Here is a 19,006-nt window from a genome sequence, read left to right on the forward strand (position 1 = left end):
AAGCTTTTGCAATGCCATGCAGGACATGGCGCCTTTTGTGCTCTGTGTTGGACTAGCGTCTCCTGGCTGGACAAAGGCATGCAGCTGGACACAGACAGGAAGCTCTGCAAAGGGAGGCTGTAGAGCAGCCCCTGCTGAGAAGGGGGGCAGGAACCTGCCTGGAGGGCAACTGGCCCTGACAGGCAGCACCTGCCTCCAGCTCAGGTTTGCACTTGCTCTGGAAGCAGCTGAGAGGGGAAGAAGGGATCTGCCCCCCAAAGGATGGGTGCAGGCTGTGAGGGATGGTGAGGGTGAATGTTTCTGGAAGAGCACAGGGCCCTGGAGGTTCCTCTTGTGCCATCCCAAGGGGGAATATTGGAGAGAGAGCAAGTGCCCCGCAGTCCAGCCGCGTTTGCCCTTCCTGGGTGGGGAGGGCAGGAAAGCACTTGGGCTCACCACAGCCAGCACCCCAAATCCCACAGCTGCCTGCCCATGCAGAGCCCGACGGCCAGTGTCTTCCACACCTTTCTTTCCATGGCTCTCGGAGGGCCCTCAGGTTCCAGATCCAGCCTGAGCACGCTGCCCACCTTTCTTCCAGGCGAAGCACGTGAGGGACAGCCCCTCCTGTGGGATCTTCCCATCGGGCGTATCCCCACCTGGGACCCTGGGAAGGCAGGAAAAGCCACTTTCTGACACTGACTGTTATTCATTTTCCCCCACTTTTCCTACCTATTTCCACACTGCAAGATCTTCCGGATGTTAAGTATGTATCCTGTAAGTCTAGGCTGAAGGTAGTTTTCCCTGGAACTCCATGGGAGGAGAGGGAAGAGAAAGGAAGGGTGCACATGCCATAGGGAAGTGTGTTGTCTGGTTTCCATAGGCAAATGCATACCACTCAAAACTGCTACAAACAGGTGGCCCAGCTCGTTGCAGGATTTTATAGCCCCTGAGGGCACAAAGCGCTTTGGCTCAAGGAACGGTTGAAAGACACTCTTCTCTCAATCCTGTTCTGCTACCATATTCCAGAAGTGGTTTTCCAGTAGAGACAAGGGGAGAGACACATCCGTCATCTGCCATTGTCTTTAAGCCTCAGAGACGATATGTAAAACATAAACACATCCCTAAGACACCTGGGAAATTATCTCAGTGGCACCACAAACTTCTTGTTGCTGATGTAAAAGACACTGATATAAATACTGATCCTATGGGGAATTTATAAAATAAACAGGTATTCCTGACTAATAACTAGTGCTCCAAATGCAACAAAGTCACCTGCTGCAATAGTAAGAGATGTAAATTTTTTTCAGTTATACAGGGGCAACCAAAGGTTAAAAAAGGCGCTCCACACCTGGAAATCTGAAAATAAGCCAAGGATAACCAGTGTTATGGTTCTCTCCTTTCCTGGTGTTGAGGTGTGTGGCACAAGATAAGCTGACGTGATGAGAAAGAGATACAGGAGAGCATGTCCTTAAGTTTGACCCATACTGAGGTGTGTTAAATATCTGCGCTAGAATTTCTGTCTATAAAAGGAACCGTATTCCACGTTTGTTTAATTGCAAGGTATTTTTTCTAGCTATGGGGCAAGACTGGAGCGGAGGAGGGGAGAACGGATGCTGACTCTGGAACTTTCAAAGTCCAGGCCTTGTCACTGCTTACAACCTCTCTGCTAATGGCCCTGTTGGCTCCGTGGCTTCCAGTCCTCTCCACAAGTTTGTCCCCATTCTGCGTGACGTGAGAAGGACAGCGCTCTTTCTTAAGCATGGGGGTGATGGGAGGAAGCAGGCATCTCCAAACGAGAGGGGTTGTTTCCGCTCTGCGGGACACTGCGGGAGAAACCTTATAACAGTGGGACTGGCCAGTGAACGGGGGACATGGGCACAGTCAAGCTTTGGCAGAGCAGAGGGACTCAGAGGGGGCACGTTCAGACCTGCTGTAAAGGGCATCAGGCATTTTCAGAGCCTTCAAGGCACGTGAAGGGAGAGAAAACAGACACAAAGGAGGAAAGGAAACGAGTGCAGAGAGGGAAAGGGGTCAGCAATGGCACACGGCTGCAGATTCAATGTTTTGGATGAAAGGGGATCCTGGAGCTATAGAGGGAATTATCACATCCAACATGGGAAAGTGGGAGAGGACAAAGTCCTGTATTTGCTGGGGCAAGATAGAGGAAGAGCTAGAGGTAGTGACCGGGAAGAGCCCTCTGTGTTACATCTTTCACGCGTAGAGAAATTAAATGGGGCAGTTTTGGTCTTCCCGAAAGGGTGATCCTTGTTTCTTGATCGTGATCACGGTTTAGCGATCCCAAGCACAGTAACAAATCTTTGGATTCAGCATAACACCAGCACCAGCAGTTTTATTCCCAACAAGCTGCCATTAAAATAAATGTGTAGATGCATTTGTGCGTGTGCCTGCAAACAGAAGAAGGGTTATATGTATTATGGACATGAGAGTGGACAGGGTAGGCAGGCAGGTGGGAGACACAGCTAAAGCCTGGAGCCTTCTTCCCCCACTACGTCTGCCATGCCTGCGTTCCCATGCTTGCAGCGGCTGTGCCGAGAGACCCTCGGGCTGTGGCAGAAGGGGAGAGCTGCAGACCGGGTGGTGCTGGCTGCCCGTGGCCAAGGAAGGCAGAGAAGCAGAGGTCATCATCTGTCCTTGTCGTGGGGGAGGAACTGTCTGCTGTTGTGTTGGCTTTGCTCACAGCCCCAGGGGCTTCACCGGGTATTGTCTGGCGGCCCTGCACGGCCAGCCCCTAACATCATCGCCAGCAGACATGTAAATGCTTTGCAAAACAAGAAGTCTTAACTTTTAACAACCCCCACTGTGGCCTGTGTTGCAGCACAACAACGGCACTGGGAATCACCCGTGCCACTTGCAGAAGCCCTATCAGGCTTGTTATCACTGAAACGCTGACACCTTAATGACGCCTCGTGCAGCTCCTCTCCCGGCACCACGGGACCCTCCCCTGTGCCATTTGGGCAGGCAGAGCCTTGGCCTGCAGGCTCCATTGCCCGAAGTAGGTCCGTGTGACCCACGTGCTTGGTTCAGGCTCTGGCAGTGTATCGCTTGCATGGCAGGTCAGGCACAGCCACTGCTGCTGCTGTAGCATTTGTTGCCCGATCGCTGTCAGATAGAAGTTGGGATTTCACCCTTTACTTAGTTCAGGGTCAGTTCCCTTCTCAGCCGTTTCCTTCTGTGTTCTTCCATCCACTTCTCCATCTACAGCTGCTCCCTGGAAGAGCCATTTTCACTTGTTCCTCCTTTCCCTGTGGTGCTCTTCAGCTGTGCTTCCCTTGCCGTCTTAGGGATGAAGTAACTCCTGTCAGACTCCCACTGCAAAATCCCTCCCCAAACCCCAAACCTCAGAGGTTGTCCCCAAGGACCAAAACAAACAGAGACTGCTGCTGAGAAAGCCTCGATTGACTGTGGGGAGGTGGAGATGGGGAAAAAGCATCTGATTGCACAGCACACCAAAAATTAGTTGCAGTTTAGATGCTTAGATGCCCTTGTGGACCTGGCCTTAGTTGAACTGTGAAAGGTGAAGCTCCTGCAGTCCTGGGCTGTGATGTCAATCATGCCCTGTGATTTGAAGGAAGGTAGGTCTAGAAAGAAAGGCACCCACGTCTTGTGCGCTTAGCTTGGGTCAACCATGGGGAGTCCAGGGGAACGTAACAGTGGGGTGGAGCACAGGCTCACATTTTCTGGCCAAAGGGAGACATATTGTCAAGGACTTAAGCTCAGGAGGGCTTAAGCTCACAGATAGTTTCAAAAGCAAAATGTGGTTAAAGATAAACTTCCTCGTAGTGATCCCTGTCCCTGTCCTGATGAGTCAGGGTTACGTTGTGCGGCAGTCTTTAGAAAGGAACGGGGAGAATCTTGAGGGATGCTTGGAGCAGTTAGCAAAAGTGCATGCTCTGAGCGAGTTATTCTCCATATATGTTTTGCGATGTGGTTAGAAAGGAGGTGATTTTAGCAGGGCTTAGATTGCGTGTGTGCAGGAAGGGAGAACATGAGATTCAAACAGCACCATTCTCAGATGGGAAAGAGGTACTTACATGGGCACCGGGTAACTTGGTGTTTGCTTCTAATCTCCTGGGATCTGACCAGGGAGGAAGGACTTGAGGGACAGAAGCGGAAGTAAGCCTTGGACATGAGCAGAAAAAGACCCAGCCCCTGAGCAAGATGTTGGATCCCCATCGTTGAGATATATACTGTTCCCTCAAACTCTGCTATGGGTGTGCGCAGCCAGCCCAACCATGAGGTAAGACAGTGTTTTGCTGGGTGGCGTAACTAGGGCAGATGGTTCCTGATAGAGGAGAACCAGAGACAGATCAGCTCCCTGGCTGGACTTAACAACAGCTGTGTCTCTCTCCCACCAAGATAACGGGCGCAAATCACAATAGCAAGAGCAAGTCACCGTCACTGTTGTCCTTTTCTCTGGCTGTGCTTCAGGTTTACTGACTGTAACCTACTGACATAGAGTGGAAGGGTGTGAGAGAGGCAGTCTGTTTGTTTCCCTGTGTTCAGAGAACTGGTACACTCCAGATGAACAAGGTGTTCCTCAATCTCCCACCAAGCGGCCAAGAGGAGAAGAGTCACAAGCCCAGCTGTGCTCTCCGACAGTCTCAGTTTGAATGGAGCGTAAGTGGACATGGAGCTAAGGGCCACCAGCTCGGGGCCTCAGGGGCACGCTGTGCCATAGGTCTGATGAAACTCCAGGAGCTTTGTTCCCATCATCAGCTGGGCTCAAGGAGACTCGTACTTCATTGAAGGGCTCTACACGCACCGGGGCTGTAAGGACAAGACCATTCTTCTTCTTCCCTCCACAGGGTAGTACGAAATGAGGAACTGAATAATGTTCTTCAGGACCACACTGGTGATCTCAGGGCCTGGCAAGAATGATGCAGACGTGCAAAGGAGCGTGCGTCAGGATGTACCCTGCTTCAGAAATGGGATGGTGGGCCAGGTGACCCCCAGAGGTCCCTTCCAGTCTAACTTCTTCTATGAGTCTGTGTGTGCAGGAATTATCTCTGGCTCTGAACTGAAAGCCAACATGCGGATAAGAAAGGATAACGAAGGCAGTGAAGCTCTCTTACAGATCCAGTTATCCAAATGGTGTAGGTACCATGCTAATGCTGATGCTTTTCATGCTGAAATCAGGAATGATCCTCTTTAGGGAAAGGAGATTTCTTTATTCCCACTTCTCTTTCACTTTTAAAATTCTGTCAGATTTTTAATAGGTTATAATTTTGTTTATTGCACGGGTGCTTTTGAAAAGGCAATTTGGCCCCTCAGCCATCTCAGTGTTCCAGAAACAGCTACAATGAATGTCTAGCTTTAGAAATGCAACTGTGGCTGTTGTGGTTTGAATTTCAGGTGCTCTTTCTGTTTTTCAGTTCTGCTTTTCTCATGTTCATTAGAAAAAGCCAAACTTCTACAGGGTTCAAGTAGGAATGGACTAATGTTTCTGGTTTATCAATGTTCAGGGTTAGAACATCAGCAATAGCCTCCTCTGGTAGATGAACATCCTTTCAAACCAAATGGTAAGTGGCTAATAAATTTCTGACATTTAGTATTTTCACATTAGTGAACACAGCCATGGCTGGCGCCTGTTGCTGAAGGGGGTGCCAGCTTTCCCATTTCTCTTCTTTTGAAAGAGGTCAGCTGTCTCAACTGTTACATGTTGCACAGGAAGTTTTCAACAACAGGTACGGGCAGTTATTCTCCTGAATGGACGTATAAGGCAGGAACCTTCAAAGACTTGTTTAGGATGAGGGGTAGGGAGATTTTTGTCTTCTTCTCTAAACTTGTGCCAAGTAGGAAGATCCAGAGGAATTACGTGTTGAATGTAGTCCATTATTTTGAAAATCCCATCCCCGTTAGCAGCCGTATTTCCTGGAAGGGATGATCCTGCAGACAATTAATTCCATGAAAGCTGATTGATAGAGCAGTGGAATAGATGGCACTTCTTAACCATTAGACCTCCTAGTTAGACGTGTCAACACAGAGACCAGGGAAGATTTTCCAAAGCATAATTGTCAGCAAATAGAGCTGCAGGAAGAAAGACATTTGACATGTGGGTAAACGGCAAGGCGCTAAGAGCCTACACCCTGAGTCAGGGTCAATGCAAGAACTACACTGCAGAGTGCAGGTACCTCAGCTAGCTCAGTCTGAGGAACTGCTGCGGGTAGCAGCCTGGCAAAACCACACCAAGCTAGTTTCTGCACTGCAGTGGTTGTCATGTTCACTTCCTCCATGAGAGGTGTCAGGCTCAAAAGTGTGCAGAAGCAAAACTCTTCACAGGCTCGTTCACCCTCCTGAGAAGCAAGCCCGTTAGCATCATGTTTTATCTCTTTTTCTTTCTAATAACAGAGTTGAAGCTCTAGCATCCTAAGGATACAGGAAATACAAATATGGTAGGGAAAAATAATATCTTATTAGATCAACTGACATGCTCAGAAAAAAACCTGCTACACAGTAGTTTATTCTGACTGCTAGTTAGGATCGAGAAGACAAACTCTTTTTTCCAGCTGGGTCGATAGTTCTGGTAAAACATACTACCTGCCTAGGATGGCTGCATGTGGGGAAGAATGATTAGTTATCTCTGATAAAACGAATAATAATTAGTCATTTTGTGTTGTGATATTCATTAGACTGTACAGAGAAACAGAGACAAATGCAGAGACAAACAGAGACAAAGAATAATCTCTTGTGTTACGTGTTAACCACTTAAAATTCAGTGAGCTCAAGAAGAAAGAGCAGGAAGACGGGAGACAGGTGAAAGCCTAGATCCTGAACTACACGGAATGAAAAACTCTTTTCCTTCTCTGAAGCTTCAGCAAGGCTTCCTTCACCTGCTTGTTCCTCAGACTGTAAATCAGGGGGTTCAAACTGGGGCTGACAAGACTGTAGAAAAGGGAAAGAACTTTCTCCCTCCCAGACGAGTTACCGCTCCCAGGACCCATGTACATGAAGATGGCGTTTCCATAAAACAGACCCACCACGGTCAGGTGGGAGCCACAGGTGGAGAAGGTTTTGTGCCATCCTACTGCAGAGCGGATGCGCAGAATGGTGGCCAGGATGTGCAGGTAGGAAATTAGGATTAAGGCTAAAGGGAAGAGGAGGAAGCACACGCAAACAGCAAAGATCAGGACTTTATTGGCAGCAGTGTCGGTGCAGGCCAGCTTTAAGACAGCAAGGATTTCACAGAAGAAGTGGTCTACCTCGCAGGGGCCACAGAAAGGCAGGTGTAAAGCCAGAGAGGCTTGTAGTGTACCAAATAGGAATCCAAAAGCCCATGAAACTGCAGCAAGGGTGAGGCACACCCTCCGGTTCATGATAAAGGCATAGCGGAGGGGATGGCAGATTGCCACGTAGCGATCATAAGACATCACGGCCAGCAGCACGCACTCTGTAAGTGCAAAGATTAAATAAAGATGTATCTGTGTCCCACACCCAGCAAAGGAGATAGTTCTGCCTTGTCCAAGGAGGTTCCTCAGCATCTGGGGGACATTGTTGGAGGCGTAGCAGATGTCCACGATGGAGAGGTGGCAGAGGAAGAAGTACATGGGGCTGTGGAGGCGGTGGTCCAGGCAGATAAGCACAAAGACAAGTGCATTTCCCATCAGGGTGGCAGAATAGAGGACAGAGAAAATGCCAAAGAGGCAGAGCCGCAGGGCCGGGTTGCTGGAGAACCCCAGGAGAATGAATCCTGTGACAGACGTTTCATTCTGCATGCTGTGCTGGAGGTGAGACAGCACAAACTGCGACCACAGGGATCTGGAAGGGAAGGAGCAAGGAAAAGGAAAGAATGTTGCGTCCTTTACTCTTTACGCTGCAGCTCCCTCCTCCCTGTTTTTCCCTCTGACGCCAGTGGAAGGTGCATACTACCCTTACCATGCTGAGCAATGTAGATCTGAATTGTAAGCTCTAATTGCTGCACAAACTTTGAGCAGTTTTGAGCAACCTCGCACAACTTTACTGCCTAGCTTGCCCTAAGTGTCTTTCTTTTTGTGGGTTGGTTGGTTGTTTTTTTTTGGGGGGGAGTGGGGTTTCTCTGTTGGAGAAAATAACAGCTCTCTATCATGATGAAGATTGCAGGTGTCGATTAAGGTGAAGTCAGAACATCTTCAAAGCAGCTATTTTAAATTAAGTCCATATTAAAATGAATGCACAGTTCACAGAGTAATTCCAGTTTTACCATTAAACCAACCAGCGTTTCTAATCCATTGCTTTGTCCACTTTACCTTAATGAAATGCATTCATAATGAATCCTGCAGTTGCTTGATCCGTTATTCTATATCTAACTTCACTTCAGATTGCTGAACAAACTGAGAGCTACACTTGGAGGTACAGCAGATAATTATCACTTAAAGAATGTTACTGACATTTATACACAATAGTTTCCTTACCTGTAGCATCTGGACAATTGTGATTTGTTCAGCTCCGTGTTTTTGATTAGGGAAACCTTATTAGAAAGTTCCGTGTACTTTCTCAGACAACAGGAGAAACAAAGAGCTGTTCCACTCTGTTCAGCTCCCTACATTCATTCGGTTTTAAAGCCAAAGTTTTCTGTGTAATGTGTCTGGAGGGACACTGTTTTGATTGCCAACAAGCAGTACAAAAATTAATCTCAAGTATAAATCCCTAGAGTTCCATACGTGAACTCTGGGGATCCTTCCAGAAAGTAAACACCACGTTATTCTGAAATGGACATGGCATTGTACTTACATGGCATTGTACTTACTGGCCCTTCATTCATATGGGTTTCTTTTCTGTTAAACACAGTCTCCTCCATCACTTTCCCCTTTATGCCTTTGCTGCCTCCCAGAATTTCCCTGCCTCCAATAGCGTACAGAGCTTTTTGTTTCTGAGATACTAGCATAGGATAAATCCTACTGTTAGGACCTGCCAAATCCAGTATCTCGATGCAGTACAACACTGCTGCAGCTCCATGTCCCCATGTTCAGCCAAGTAGTGAGACTGAGCATGTGTTTTCCAACTGGCACACGTACACATGCATGCATAGATACATGGCCTGTCACATTGATCCACGCTGACTGAAAACGAAGCACTCGCACAAATACAAAGAGCACAGACAGTCTTGACCCTGTCCCCTCTCAGGCTACTCAGGATGAAAGACACTCAGTGGAAAATATATACATATGTACACACAGAAGCAATATGGGTCCTATCAGTCGCTGGCCTTAGACAGTTAACCTGTCCGGTACCTGGCCCCAGGATCCCATGGTCTCTCAGCTGCCTCGGGTAAAAAACAGACACAGGCAAAAGGGTCTCTTCAGTAGCTGTTCCAGACCTACAACCTTACCAGATCCCCTGGTCTCTTCCCTGGCTGGCTTGGGCCTCCCAGTCCCTGCAATAGTTGACTCTCAGACCCTCTGGTCTCTTCAGTATCTGTCCCAGACCTAGATCACTAACTCCTCAATGTACAGTAGTCTCCCAGTCAGGGTCTCTACAACAGGCTGTTAAACTGCAAGTTAACTCGGTAACTAGAGGAGATCCAGATCTTGAGGGCATGGTTGACCAAATGAATGTGCATTCATTTTAATATGGACTTAATTTAAAATAGCTGCTTTGAAGATGTTCTGACTTCACCTTAATCGACACCTGCAATCTTCATCATGATAGAGAGCTGTTATTTTCTCCAACAGAGAAACCCCACTCCCCCCCAAAAAAAAACAACCAACCAACCCACAAAAAGAAAGACACTTAGGGCAAGCTAGGCAGTAAAGTTGTGCGAGGTTGCTCAAAACTGCTCAAAGTTTGTGCAGCAATTAGAGCTTACAATTCAGATCTACATTGCTCAGCATGGTAAGGGTAGTATGCACCTTCCACTGGCGTCAGAGGGAAAAACAGGGAGGAGGGAGCTGCAGCGTAAAGAGTAAAGGACGCAACATTCTTTCCTTTTCCTTGCTCCTTCCCTTCCAGATCCCTGTGGTCGCAGTTTGTGCTGTCTCACCTCCAGCACAGCATGCAGAATGAAACGTCTGTCACAGGATTCATTCTCCTGGGGTTCTCCAGCAACCCGGCCCTGCGGCTCTGCCTCTTTGGCATTTTCTCTGTCCTCTATTCTGCCACCCTGATGGGAAATGCACTTGTCTTTGTGCTTATCTGCCTGGACCACCGCCTCCACAGCCCCATGTACTTCTTCCTCTGCCACCTCTCCATCGTGGACATCTGCTACGCCTCCAACAATGTCCCCCAGATGCTGAGGAACCTCCTTGGACAAGGCAGAACTATCTCCTTTGCTGGGTGTGGGACACAGATACATCTTTATTTAATCTTTGCACTTACAGAGTGCGTGCTGCTGGCCGTGATGTCTTATGATCGCTACGTGGCAATCTGCCATCCCCTCCGCTATGCCTTTATCATGAACCGGAGGGTGTGCCTCACCCTTGCTGCAGTTTCATGGGCTTTTGGATTCCTATTTGGTACACTACAAGCCTCTCTGGCTTTACACCTGCCTTTCTGTGGCCCCTGCGAGGTAGACCACTTCTTCTGTGAAATCCTTGCTGTCTTAAAGCTGGCCTGCACCGACACTGCTGCCAATAAAGTCCTGATCTTTGCTGTTTGCGTGTGCTTCCTCCTCTTCCCTTTAGCCTTAATCCTAATTTCCTACCTGCACATCCTGGCCACCATTCTGCGCATCCGCTCTGCAGTAGGATGGCACAAAACCTTCTCCACCTGTGGCTCCCACCTGACCGTGGTGGGTCTGTTTTATGGAAACGCCATCTTCATGTACATGGGTCCCGGGAGCGGTAACTCGTCTGGGAGGGAGAAAGTTCTTTCCCTTTTCTACAGTCTTGTCAGCCCCAGTTTGAACCCCCTGATTTACAGTCTGAGGAACAAGCAGGTGAAGGAAGCCTTGCTGAAGCTTCAGAGAAGGAAAAGAGTTTTTCATTCCGTGTAGTTCAGGATCTAGGCTTTCACCTGTCTCCCGTCTTCCTGCTCTTTCTTCTTGAGCTCACTGAATTTTAAGTGGTTAACACGTAACACAAGAGATTATTCTTTGTCTCTGTTTGTCTCTGCATTTGTCTCTGTTTCTCTGTACAGTCTAATGAATATCACAACACAAAATGACTAATTATTATTCGTTTTATCAGAGATAACTAATCATTCTTCCCCACATGCAGCCATCCTAGGCAGGTAGTATGTTTTACCAGAACTATCGACCCAGCTGGAAAAAAGAGTTTGTCTTCTCGATCCTAACTAGCAGTCAGAATAAACTACTGTGTAGCAGGTTTTTTTCTGAGCATGTCAGTTGATCTAATAAGATATTATTTTTCCCTACCATATTTGTATTTCCTGTATCCTTAGGATGCTAGAGCTTCAACTCTGTTATTAGAAAGAAAAAGAGATAAAACATGATGCTAACGGGCTTGCTTCTCAGGAGGGTGAACGAGCCTGTGAAGAGTTTTGCTTCTGCACACTTTTGAGCCTGACACCTCTCATGGAGGAAGTGAACATGACAACCACTGCAGTGCAGAAACTAGCTTGGTGTGGTTTTGCCAGGCTGCTACCCGCAGCAGTTCCTCAGACTGAGCTAGCTGAGGTACCTGCACTCTGCAGTGTAGTTCTTGCATTGACCCTGACTCAGGGTGTAGGCTCTTAGCGCCTTGCCGTTTACCCACATGTCAAATGTCTTTCTTCCTGCAGCTCTATTTGCTGACAATTATGCTTTGGAAAATCTTCCCTGGTCTCTGTGTTGACACGTCTAACTAGGAGGTCTAATGGTTAAAAAGTGCCATCTATTCCACTGCTCTATCAATCAGCTTTCATGGAATTAATTGTCTGCAGGATCATCCCTTCCAGGAAATACGGCTGCTAACGGGGATGGGATTTTCAAAATAATGGACTACATTCAACACGTAATTCCTCTGGATCTTCCTACTTGGCACAAGTTTAGAGGAGAAGACAAAAATCTCCCTACCCCTCATCCTAAACAAGTCTTTGAAGGTTCCTGCCTTATACGTCCATTCAGGAGAATAACTGCCCGTACCTGTTGTTGAAAACTTCCTGTGCAACATGTAACAGTTGAGACAGCTGACCTCTTTCAAAAGAAGAGAAATGGGAAAGCTGGCACCCCCTTCAGCAACAGGCGCCAGCCATGGCTGTGTTCACTAATGTGAAAATACTAAATGTCAGAAATTTATTAGCCACTTACCATTTGGTTTGAAAGGATGTTCATCTACCAGAGGAGGCTATTGCTGATGTTCTAACCCTGAACATTGATAAACCAGAAACATTAGTCCATTCCTACTTGAACCCTGTAGAAGTTTGGCTTTTTCTAATGAACATGAGAAAAGCAGAACTGAAAAACAGAAAGAGCACCTGAAATTCAAACCACAACAGCCACAGTTGCATTTCTAAAGCTAGACATTCATTGTAGCTGTTTCTGGAACACTGAGATGGCTGAGGGGCCAAATTGCCTTTTCAAAAGCACCCGTGCAATAAACAAAATTATAACCTATTAAAAATCTGACAGAATTTTAAAAGTGAAAGAGAAGTGGGAATAAAGAAATCTCCTTTCCCTAAAGAGGATCATTCCTGATTTCAGCATGAAAAGCATCAGCATTAGCATGGTACCTACACCATTTGGATAACTGGATCTGTAAGAGAGCTTCACTGCCTTCGTTATCCTTTCTTATCCGCATGTTGGCTTTCAGTTCAGAGCCAGAGATAATTCCTGCACACACAGACTCATAGAAGAAGTTAGACTGGAAGGGACCTCTGGGGGTCACCTGGCCCACCATCCCATTTCTGAAGCAGGGTACATCCTGACGCACGCTCCTTTGCACGTCTGCATCATTCTTGCCAGGCCCTGAGATCACCAGTGTGGTCCTGAAGAACATTATTCAGTTCCTCATTTCGTACTACCCTGTGGAGGGAAGAAGAAGAATGGTCTTGTCCTTACAGCCCCGGTGCGTGTAGAGCCCTTCAATGAAGTACGAGTCTCCTTGAGCCCAGCTGATGATGGGAACAAAGCTCCTGGAGTTTCATCAGACCTATGGCACAGCGTGCCCCTGAGGCCCCGAGCTGGTGGCCCTTAGCTCCATGTCCACTTACGCTCCATTCAAACTGAGACTGTCGGAGAGCACAGCTGGGCTTGTGACTCTTCTCCTCTTGGCCGCTTGGTGGGAGATTGAGGAACACCTTGTTCATCTGGAGTGTACCAGTTCTCTGAACACAGGGAAACAAACAGACTGCCTCTCTCACACCCTTCCACTCTATGTCAGTAGGTTACAGTCAGTAAACCTGAAGCACAGCCAGAGAAAAGGACAACAGTGACGGTGACTTGCTCTTGCTATTGTGATTTGCGCCCGTTATCTTGGTGGGAGAGAGACACAGCTGTTGTTAAGTCCAGCCAGGGAGCTGATCTGTCTCTGGTTCTCCTCTATCAGGAACCATCTGCCCTAGTTACGCCACCCAGCAAAACACTGTCTTACCTCATGGTTGGGCTGGCTGCGCACACCCATAGCAGAGTTTGAGGGAACAGTATATATCTCAACGATGGGGATCCAACATCTTGCTCAGGGGCTGGGTCTTTTTCTGCTCATGTCCAAGGCTTACTTCCGCTTCTGTCCCTCAAGTCCTTCCTCCCTGGTCAGATCCCAGGAGATTAGAAGCAAACACCAAGTTACCCGGTGCCCATGTAAGTACCTCTTTCCCATCTGAGAATGGTGCTGTTTGAATCTCATGTTCTCCCTTCCTGCACACACGCAATCTAAGCCCTGCTAAAATCACCTCCTTTCTAACCACATCGCAAAACATATATGGAGAATAACTCGCTCAGAGCATGCACTTTTGCTAACTGCTCCAAGCATCCCTCAAGATTCTCCCCGTTCCTTTCTAAAGACTGCCGCACAACGTAACCCTGACTCATCAGGACAGGGACAGGGATCACTACGAGGAAGTTTATCTTTAACCACATTTTGCTTTTGAAACTATCTGTGAGCTTAAGCCCTCCTGAGCTTAAGTCCTTGACAATATGTCTCCCTTTGGCCAGAAAATGTGAGCCTGTGCTCCACCCCACTGTTACGTTCCCCTGGACTCCCCATGGTTGACCCAAGCTAAGCGCACAAGACGTGGGTGCCTTTCTTTCTAGACCTACCTTCCTTCAAATCACAGGGTATGATTGACATCACAGCCCAGGACTGCAGGAGCTTCACCTTTCACAGTTCAACTAAGGCCAGGTCCACAAGGGCATCTAAGCATCTAAACTGCAACTAATTTTTGGTGTGCTGTGCAATCAGATGCTTTTTCCCCATCTCCACCTCCCCACAGTCAATCGAGGCTTTCTCAGCAGCAGTCTCTGTTTGTTTTGGTCCTTGGGGACAACCTCTGAGGTTTGGGGTTTGGGGAGGGATTTTGCAGTGGGAGTCTGACAGGAGTTACTTCATCCCTAAGACGGCAAGGGAAGCACAGCTGAAGAGCACCACAGGGAAAGGAGGAACAAGTGAAAATGGCTCTTCCAGGGAGCAGCTGTAGATGGAGAAGTGGATGGAAGAACACAGAAGGAAACGGCTGAGAAGGGAACTGACCCTGAACTAAGTAAAGGGTGAAATCCCAACTTCTATCTGACAGCGATCGGGCAACAAATGCTACAGCAGCAGCAGTGGCTGTGCCTGACCTGCCATGCAAGCGATACACTGCCAGAGCCTGAACCAAGCACGTGGGTCACACGGACCTACTTCGGGCAATGGAGCCTGCAGGCCAAGGCTCTGCCTGCCCAAATGGCACAGGGGAGGGTCCCGTGGTGCCGGGAGAGGAGCTGCACGAGGCATCATTAAGGTGTCAGCGTTTCAGTGATAACAAGCCTGATAGGGCTTCTGCAAGTGGCACGGGTGATTCCCAGTGCCGTTGTTGTGCTGCAACACAGGCCACAGTGGGGGTTGTTAAAAGTTAAGACTTCTTGTTTTGCAAAGCATTTACATGTCTGCTGGCGATGATGTTAGGGGCTGGCCGTGCAGGGCCGCCAGACAATACCCGGTGAAGCCCCTGGGGCTGTGAGCAAAGCCAACACAACAGCAGACAGTTCCTCCCCCACGACAAGGACAGATGATGACCTCTGCTTCTCTGCCTTCCTTGGCCACGGGCAGCCAGCACCACCCGGTCTGCAGCTCTCCCCTTCTGCCACAGCCCGAGGGTCTCTCGGCACAGCCGCTGCAAGCATGGGAACGCAGGCATGGCAGACGTAGTGGGGGAAGAAGGCTCCAGGCTTTAGCTGTGTCTCCCACCTGCCTGCCTACCCTGTCCACTCTCATGTCCATAATACATATAACCCTTCTTCTGTTTGCAGGCACACGCACAAATGCATCTACACATTTATTTTAATGGCAGCTTGTTGGGAATAAAACTGCTGGTGCTGGTGTTATGCTGAATCCAAAGATTTGTTACTGTGCTTGGGATCGCTAAACCGTGATCACGATCAAGAAACAAGGATCACCCTTTCGGGAAGACCAAAACTGCCCCATTTAATTTCTCTACGCGTGAAAGATGTAACACAGAGGGCTCTTCCCGGTCACTACCTCTAGCTCTTCCTCTATCTTGCCCCAGCAAATACAGGACTTTGTCCTCTCCCACTTTCCCATGTTGGATGTGATAATTCCCTCTATAGCTCCAGGATCCCCTTTCATCCAAAACATTGAATCTGCAGCCGTGTGCCATTGCTGACCCCTTTCCCTCTCTGCACTCGTTTCCTTTCCTCCTTTGTGTCTGTTTTCTCTCCCTTCACGTGCCTTGAAGGCTCTGAAAATGCCTGATGCCCTTTACAGCAGGTCTGAACGTGCCCCCTCTGAGTCCCTCTGCTCTGCCAAAGCTTGACTGTGCCCATGTCCCCCGTTCACTGGCCAGTCCCACTGTTATAAGGTTTCTCCCGCAGTGTCCCGCAGAGCGGAAACAACCCCTCTCGTTTGGAGATGCCTGCTTCCTCCCATCACCCCCATGCTTAAGAAAGAGCGCTGTCCTTCTCACGTCACGCAGAATGGGGACAAACTTGTGGAGAGGACTGGAAGCCACGGAGCCAACAGGGCCATTAGCAGAGAGGTTGTAAGCAGTGACAAGGCCTGGACTTTGAAAGTTCCAGAGTCAGCATCCGTTCTCCCCTCCTCCGCTCCAGTCTTGCCCCATAGCTAGAAAAAATACCTTGCAATTAAACAAACGTGGAATACGGTTCCTTTTATAGACAGAAATTCTAGTGCAGATATTTAACACACCTCAGTATGGGTCAAACTTAAGGACATGCTCTCCTGTATCTCTTTCTCATCACGTCAGCTTATCTTGTGCCACACACCTCAACACCAGGAAAGGAGAGAACCATAACACTGGTTATCCTTGGCTTATTTTCAGATTTCCAGGTGTGGAGCGCCTTTTTTAACCTTTGGTTGCCCCTGTATAACTGAAAAAAATTTACATCTCTTACTATTGCAGCAGGTGACTTTGTTGCATTTGGAGCACTAGTTATTAGTCAGGAATACCTGTTTATTTTATAAATTCCCCATAGGATCAGTATTTATATCAGTGTCTTTTACATCAGCAACAAGAAGTTTGTGGTGCCACTGAGATAATTTCCCAGGTGTCTTAGGGATGTGTTTATGTTTTACATATCGTCTCTGAGGCTTAAAGACAATGGCAGATGACGGATGTGTCTCTCCCCTTGTCTCTACTGGAAAACCACTTCTGGAATATGGTAGCAGAACAGGATTGAGAGAAGAGTGTCTTTCAACCGTTCCTTGAGCCAAAGCGCTTTGTGCCCTCAGGGGCTATAAAATCCTGCAACGAGCTGGGCCACCTGTTTGTAGCAGTTTTGAGTGGTATGCATTTGCCTATGGAAACCAGACAACACACTTCCCTATGGCATGTGCACCCTTCCTTTCTCTTCCCTCTCCTCCCATGGAGTTCCAGGGAAAACTACCTTCAGCCTAGACTTACAGGATACATACTTAACATCCGGAAGATCTTGCAGTGTGGAAATAGGTAGGAAAAGTGGGGGAAAATGAATAACAGTCAGTGTCAGAAAGTGGCTTTTCCTGCCTTCCCAGGGTCCCAGGTGGGGATACGCCCGATGGGAAGATCCCACAGGAGGGGCTGTCCCTCACGTGCTTCGCCTGGAAGAAAGGTGGGCAGCGTGCTCAGGCTGGATCTGGAACCTGAGGGCCCTCCGAGAGCCATGGAAAGAAAGGTGTGGAAGACACTGGCCGTCGGGCTCTGCATGGGCAGGCAGCTGTGGGATTTGGGGTGCTGGCTGTGGTGAGCCCAAGTGCTTTCCTGCCCTCCCCACCCAGGAAGGGCAAACGCGGCTGGACTGCGGGGCACTTGCTCTCTCTCCAATATTCCCCTTGGGATGGCACAAGAGGAACCTCCAGGGCCCTGTGCTCTTCCAGAAACATTCACCCTCACCATCCCTCACAGCCTGCACCCATCCTCTGGGGGGCAGATCCCTTCTTCCCCTCTCAGCTGCTTCCAGAGCAAGTGCAAACCTGAGCTGGAGGCAGGTGCTGCCTGTCAGGGCCAGTTGCCCTCCAGGCAGGTTCCTGCCCCCCTTCTCAGCAGGGGCTGCTCTACAGCCTCCCTTTGCAGAGCTTCCTGTCTGTGTCCAGCTGCATGCCTTTGTCCAGCCAGGAGACGCTAGTCCAACACAGAGCACAAAAGGCGCCATGTCCTGCATGGCATTGCAAAAGCTTTTATTGTACCCTTAGACCATAGAGCCTTGCATGTGTAGCAGTCCTTGTCTTGCCTTGCCTTGCCGGTGTGGGGTAAGAGCTTCTACTTTCTCCTCGCTTCACAGCAGCAGTGGCACGGGCAGGTGTGCAGCCCTTTGCGTGGGGCACCTCTTCTTACTCTTGGTCGCCTTCTTTCTGGAGCGTGAGGCCACACGCTGGCTTTGGGGGACAGCCCTGCCGCGGCGCCTGGGCATGCCACCTCGCAGGAGCTGCCTGAGTGCAGAGCTCTTTTGCACCGCCATCTGCAAGTGCGATGGAGAAATGCGCTGCTGCTTGCTCTTCTTGGAAATCTTGCCAGCCACATCCATGGTCTTGTGCGTCACCCACTGCAGCACCGCAGCCAGATAGACGGGGGCCCTGGCTCCAAAGCGCTCAGCAAAGTGGCCTCTGCGCAGCTGCCTGTCTACGCGGCTCACAGGGAAGAGCAGCCCGGCCCGGGAGGACCGGGAGGAGCGGCTCTTTTTGGCCTTTGCTTCGCTGCCTTTGGAGGGGCCCCCAGACCAGGTCACTTCGGGCTCCCTCTCCTGCTCAGGCATTGTGCAGACCTCCTCTGCTCCGGCCATGCTGCTCGCAGCGTGCTCCGGCGGGCGTCTCCACGCTGCGCCTTCCTGTGCCCTGCCTGCCTTGCCCGCCTGCCCTTGCCTTCCTTGCTGTGGTTCCTGTCTCTGGGCTCGCCTTGCCCGGGCCTGGCCAAGCCTTGTCTGGGCAGGGCGGCCAGGACCAACCCCGCTTTGGCTGAGCCCCTCCTGCGCAGGCTCGGGCCCTTTGCTCACCTGGGCAGCGGGAGCAAGGGCTCTCTTGGGGTGGCAGGGACCAATAGGAAAGGACTTCCTCTGTGACCTCACCTCCCCGCTTGTCATGTCATCCCTGCTGGCTCTGCCCTTTGTGGGTGAGCTCAGGGAGCAGCTCTGCTCCCCAGCTCCGCTTCCTGTTTTCCATGGCAGAGGCTTTCCCAGCGCTTGGCACGGGGCGGGGGGGGAGGGCTGCTACAAGGCCGAGTGCTCTCCTCTCCTCTGCATTCTCCTCCCTGGCCCTGCCCTGCAACAGCTCTCCCTTCAGCCCTCGCCTCTCTCCTCCAACCCAAACCTGCATTGCCACTCTTGGGGAGAAGACTTCCTTCCCTTTGCCCTTCCCCATGTCATGGGATCCCAGATCCACAGAACCGCTGAAGTCACAAGGAGCCCTTCAGGATCATCTAGACCAACCCCCTGCCAAGCAGGTTCAGCTAGATCAGGTTGCCCAGACCTAGGTCCTGTTGCGTTTTGAGTAGCTCCACAGGTGGATACTCC

At 49.6% G+C, this 19,006-nt stretch overlaps 3 protein-coding genes across 6 annotated transcripts; 1 reads left to right on the plus strand and 2 right to left on the minus strand.

Moving 5' to 3' along the window:
* Window positions 1–2,209: 2,209 nt before the first annotated feature.
* On the plus strand, window positions 2,210–10,906 carry LOC140646561 (olfactory receptor 2A2-like). Of its 3 annotated transcripts, none has more exons than XM_072850687.1 (2): window positions 2,210–2,217; window positions 9,967–10,906. In XM_072850687.1, exons 1-2 carry the CDS (start codon window positions 2,210–2,212, stop codon window positions 10,904–10,906), a joined length of 948 nt encoding a protein of 315 aa, XP_072706788.1. The 3 variants fall into 3 exon arrangements, with proteins under 3 accessions (XP_072706788.1, XP_072706807.1, XP_072706798.1); XM_072850706.1 differs by lacking the exon at window positions 2,210–2,217 and adding an exon at window positions 6,232–6,240 and having other exon boundaries at window positions 9,974–10,906; XM_072850697.1 differs by lacking the exon at window positions 2,210–2,217 and adding an exon at window positions 7,036–7,047 and having other exon boundaries at window positions 9,974–10,906.
* On the minus strand, window positions 6,774–10,644 carry LOC140646574 (olfactory receptor 2A2-like). Of its 2 annotated transcripts, XM_072850719.1 has the most exons (2): window positions 10,633–10,644; window positions 6,774–7,706 (listed from the first exon to the last, which is right to left on the minus strand). In XM_072850719.1, exons 1-2 carry the CDS (start codon window positions 10,642–10,644, stop codon window positions 6,774–6,776), a joined length of 945 nt encoding a protein of 314 aa, XP_072706820.1. The 2 variants fall into 2 exon arrangements, with proteins under 2 accessions (XP_072706820.1, XP_072706830.1); XM_072850729.1 differs by lacking the exon at window positions 10,633–10,644 and having other exon boundaries at window positions 6,774–7,712.
* Window positions 10,907–17,678: 6,772 nt separating the features above from the next.
* Window positions 17,679–18,577, minus strand: LOC140646131 (uncharacterized). Its single transcript, XM_072849611.1, is given in 2 exon segments — window positions 17,679–17,801; window positions 17,804–18,577. Coding segments are annotated over 2 exon segments (897 nt in total).
* Window positions 18,578–19,006: the final 429 nt, after the last annotated feature.

Source organism: Ciconia boyciana, chromosome 1 (assembly GCF_034638445.1).
Source record: "Ciconia boyciana chromosome 1, ASM3463844v1, whole genome shotgun sequence".
Taxonomy (NCBI): Eukaryota; Metazoa; Chordata; class Aves; order Ciconiiformes; family Ciconiidae; genus Ciconia; species Ciconia boyciana.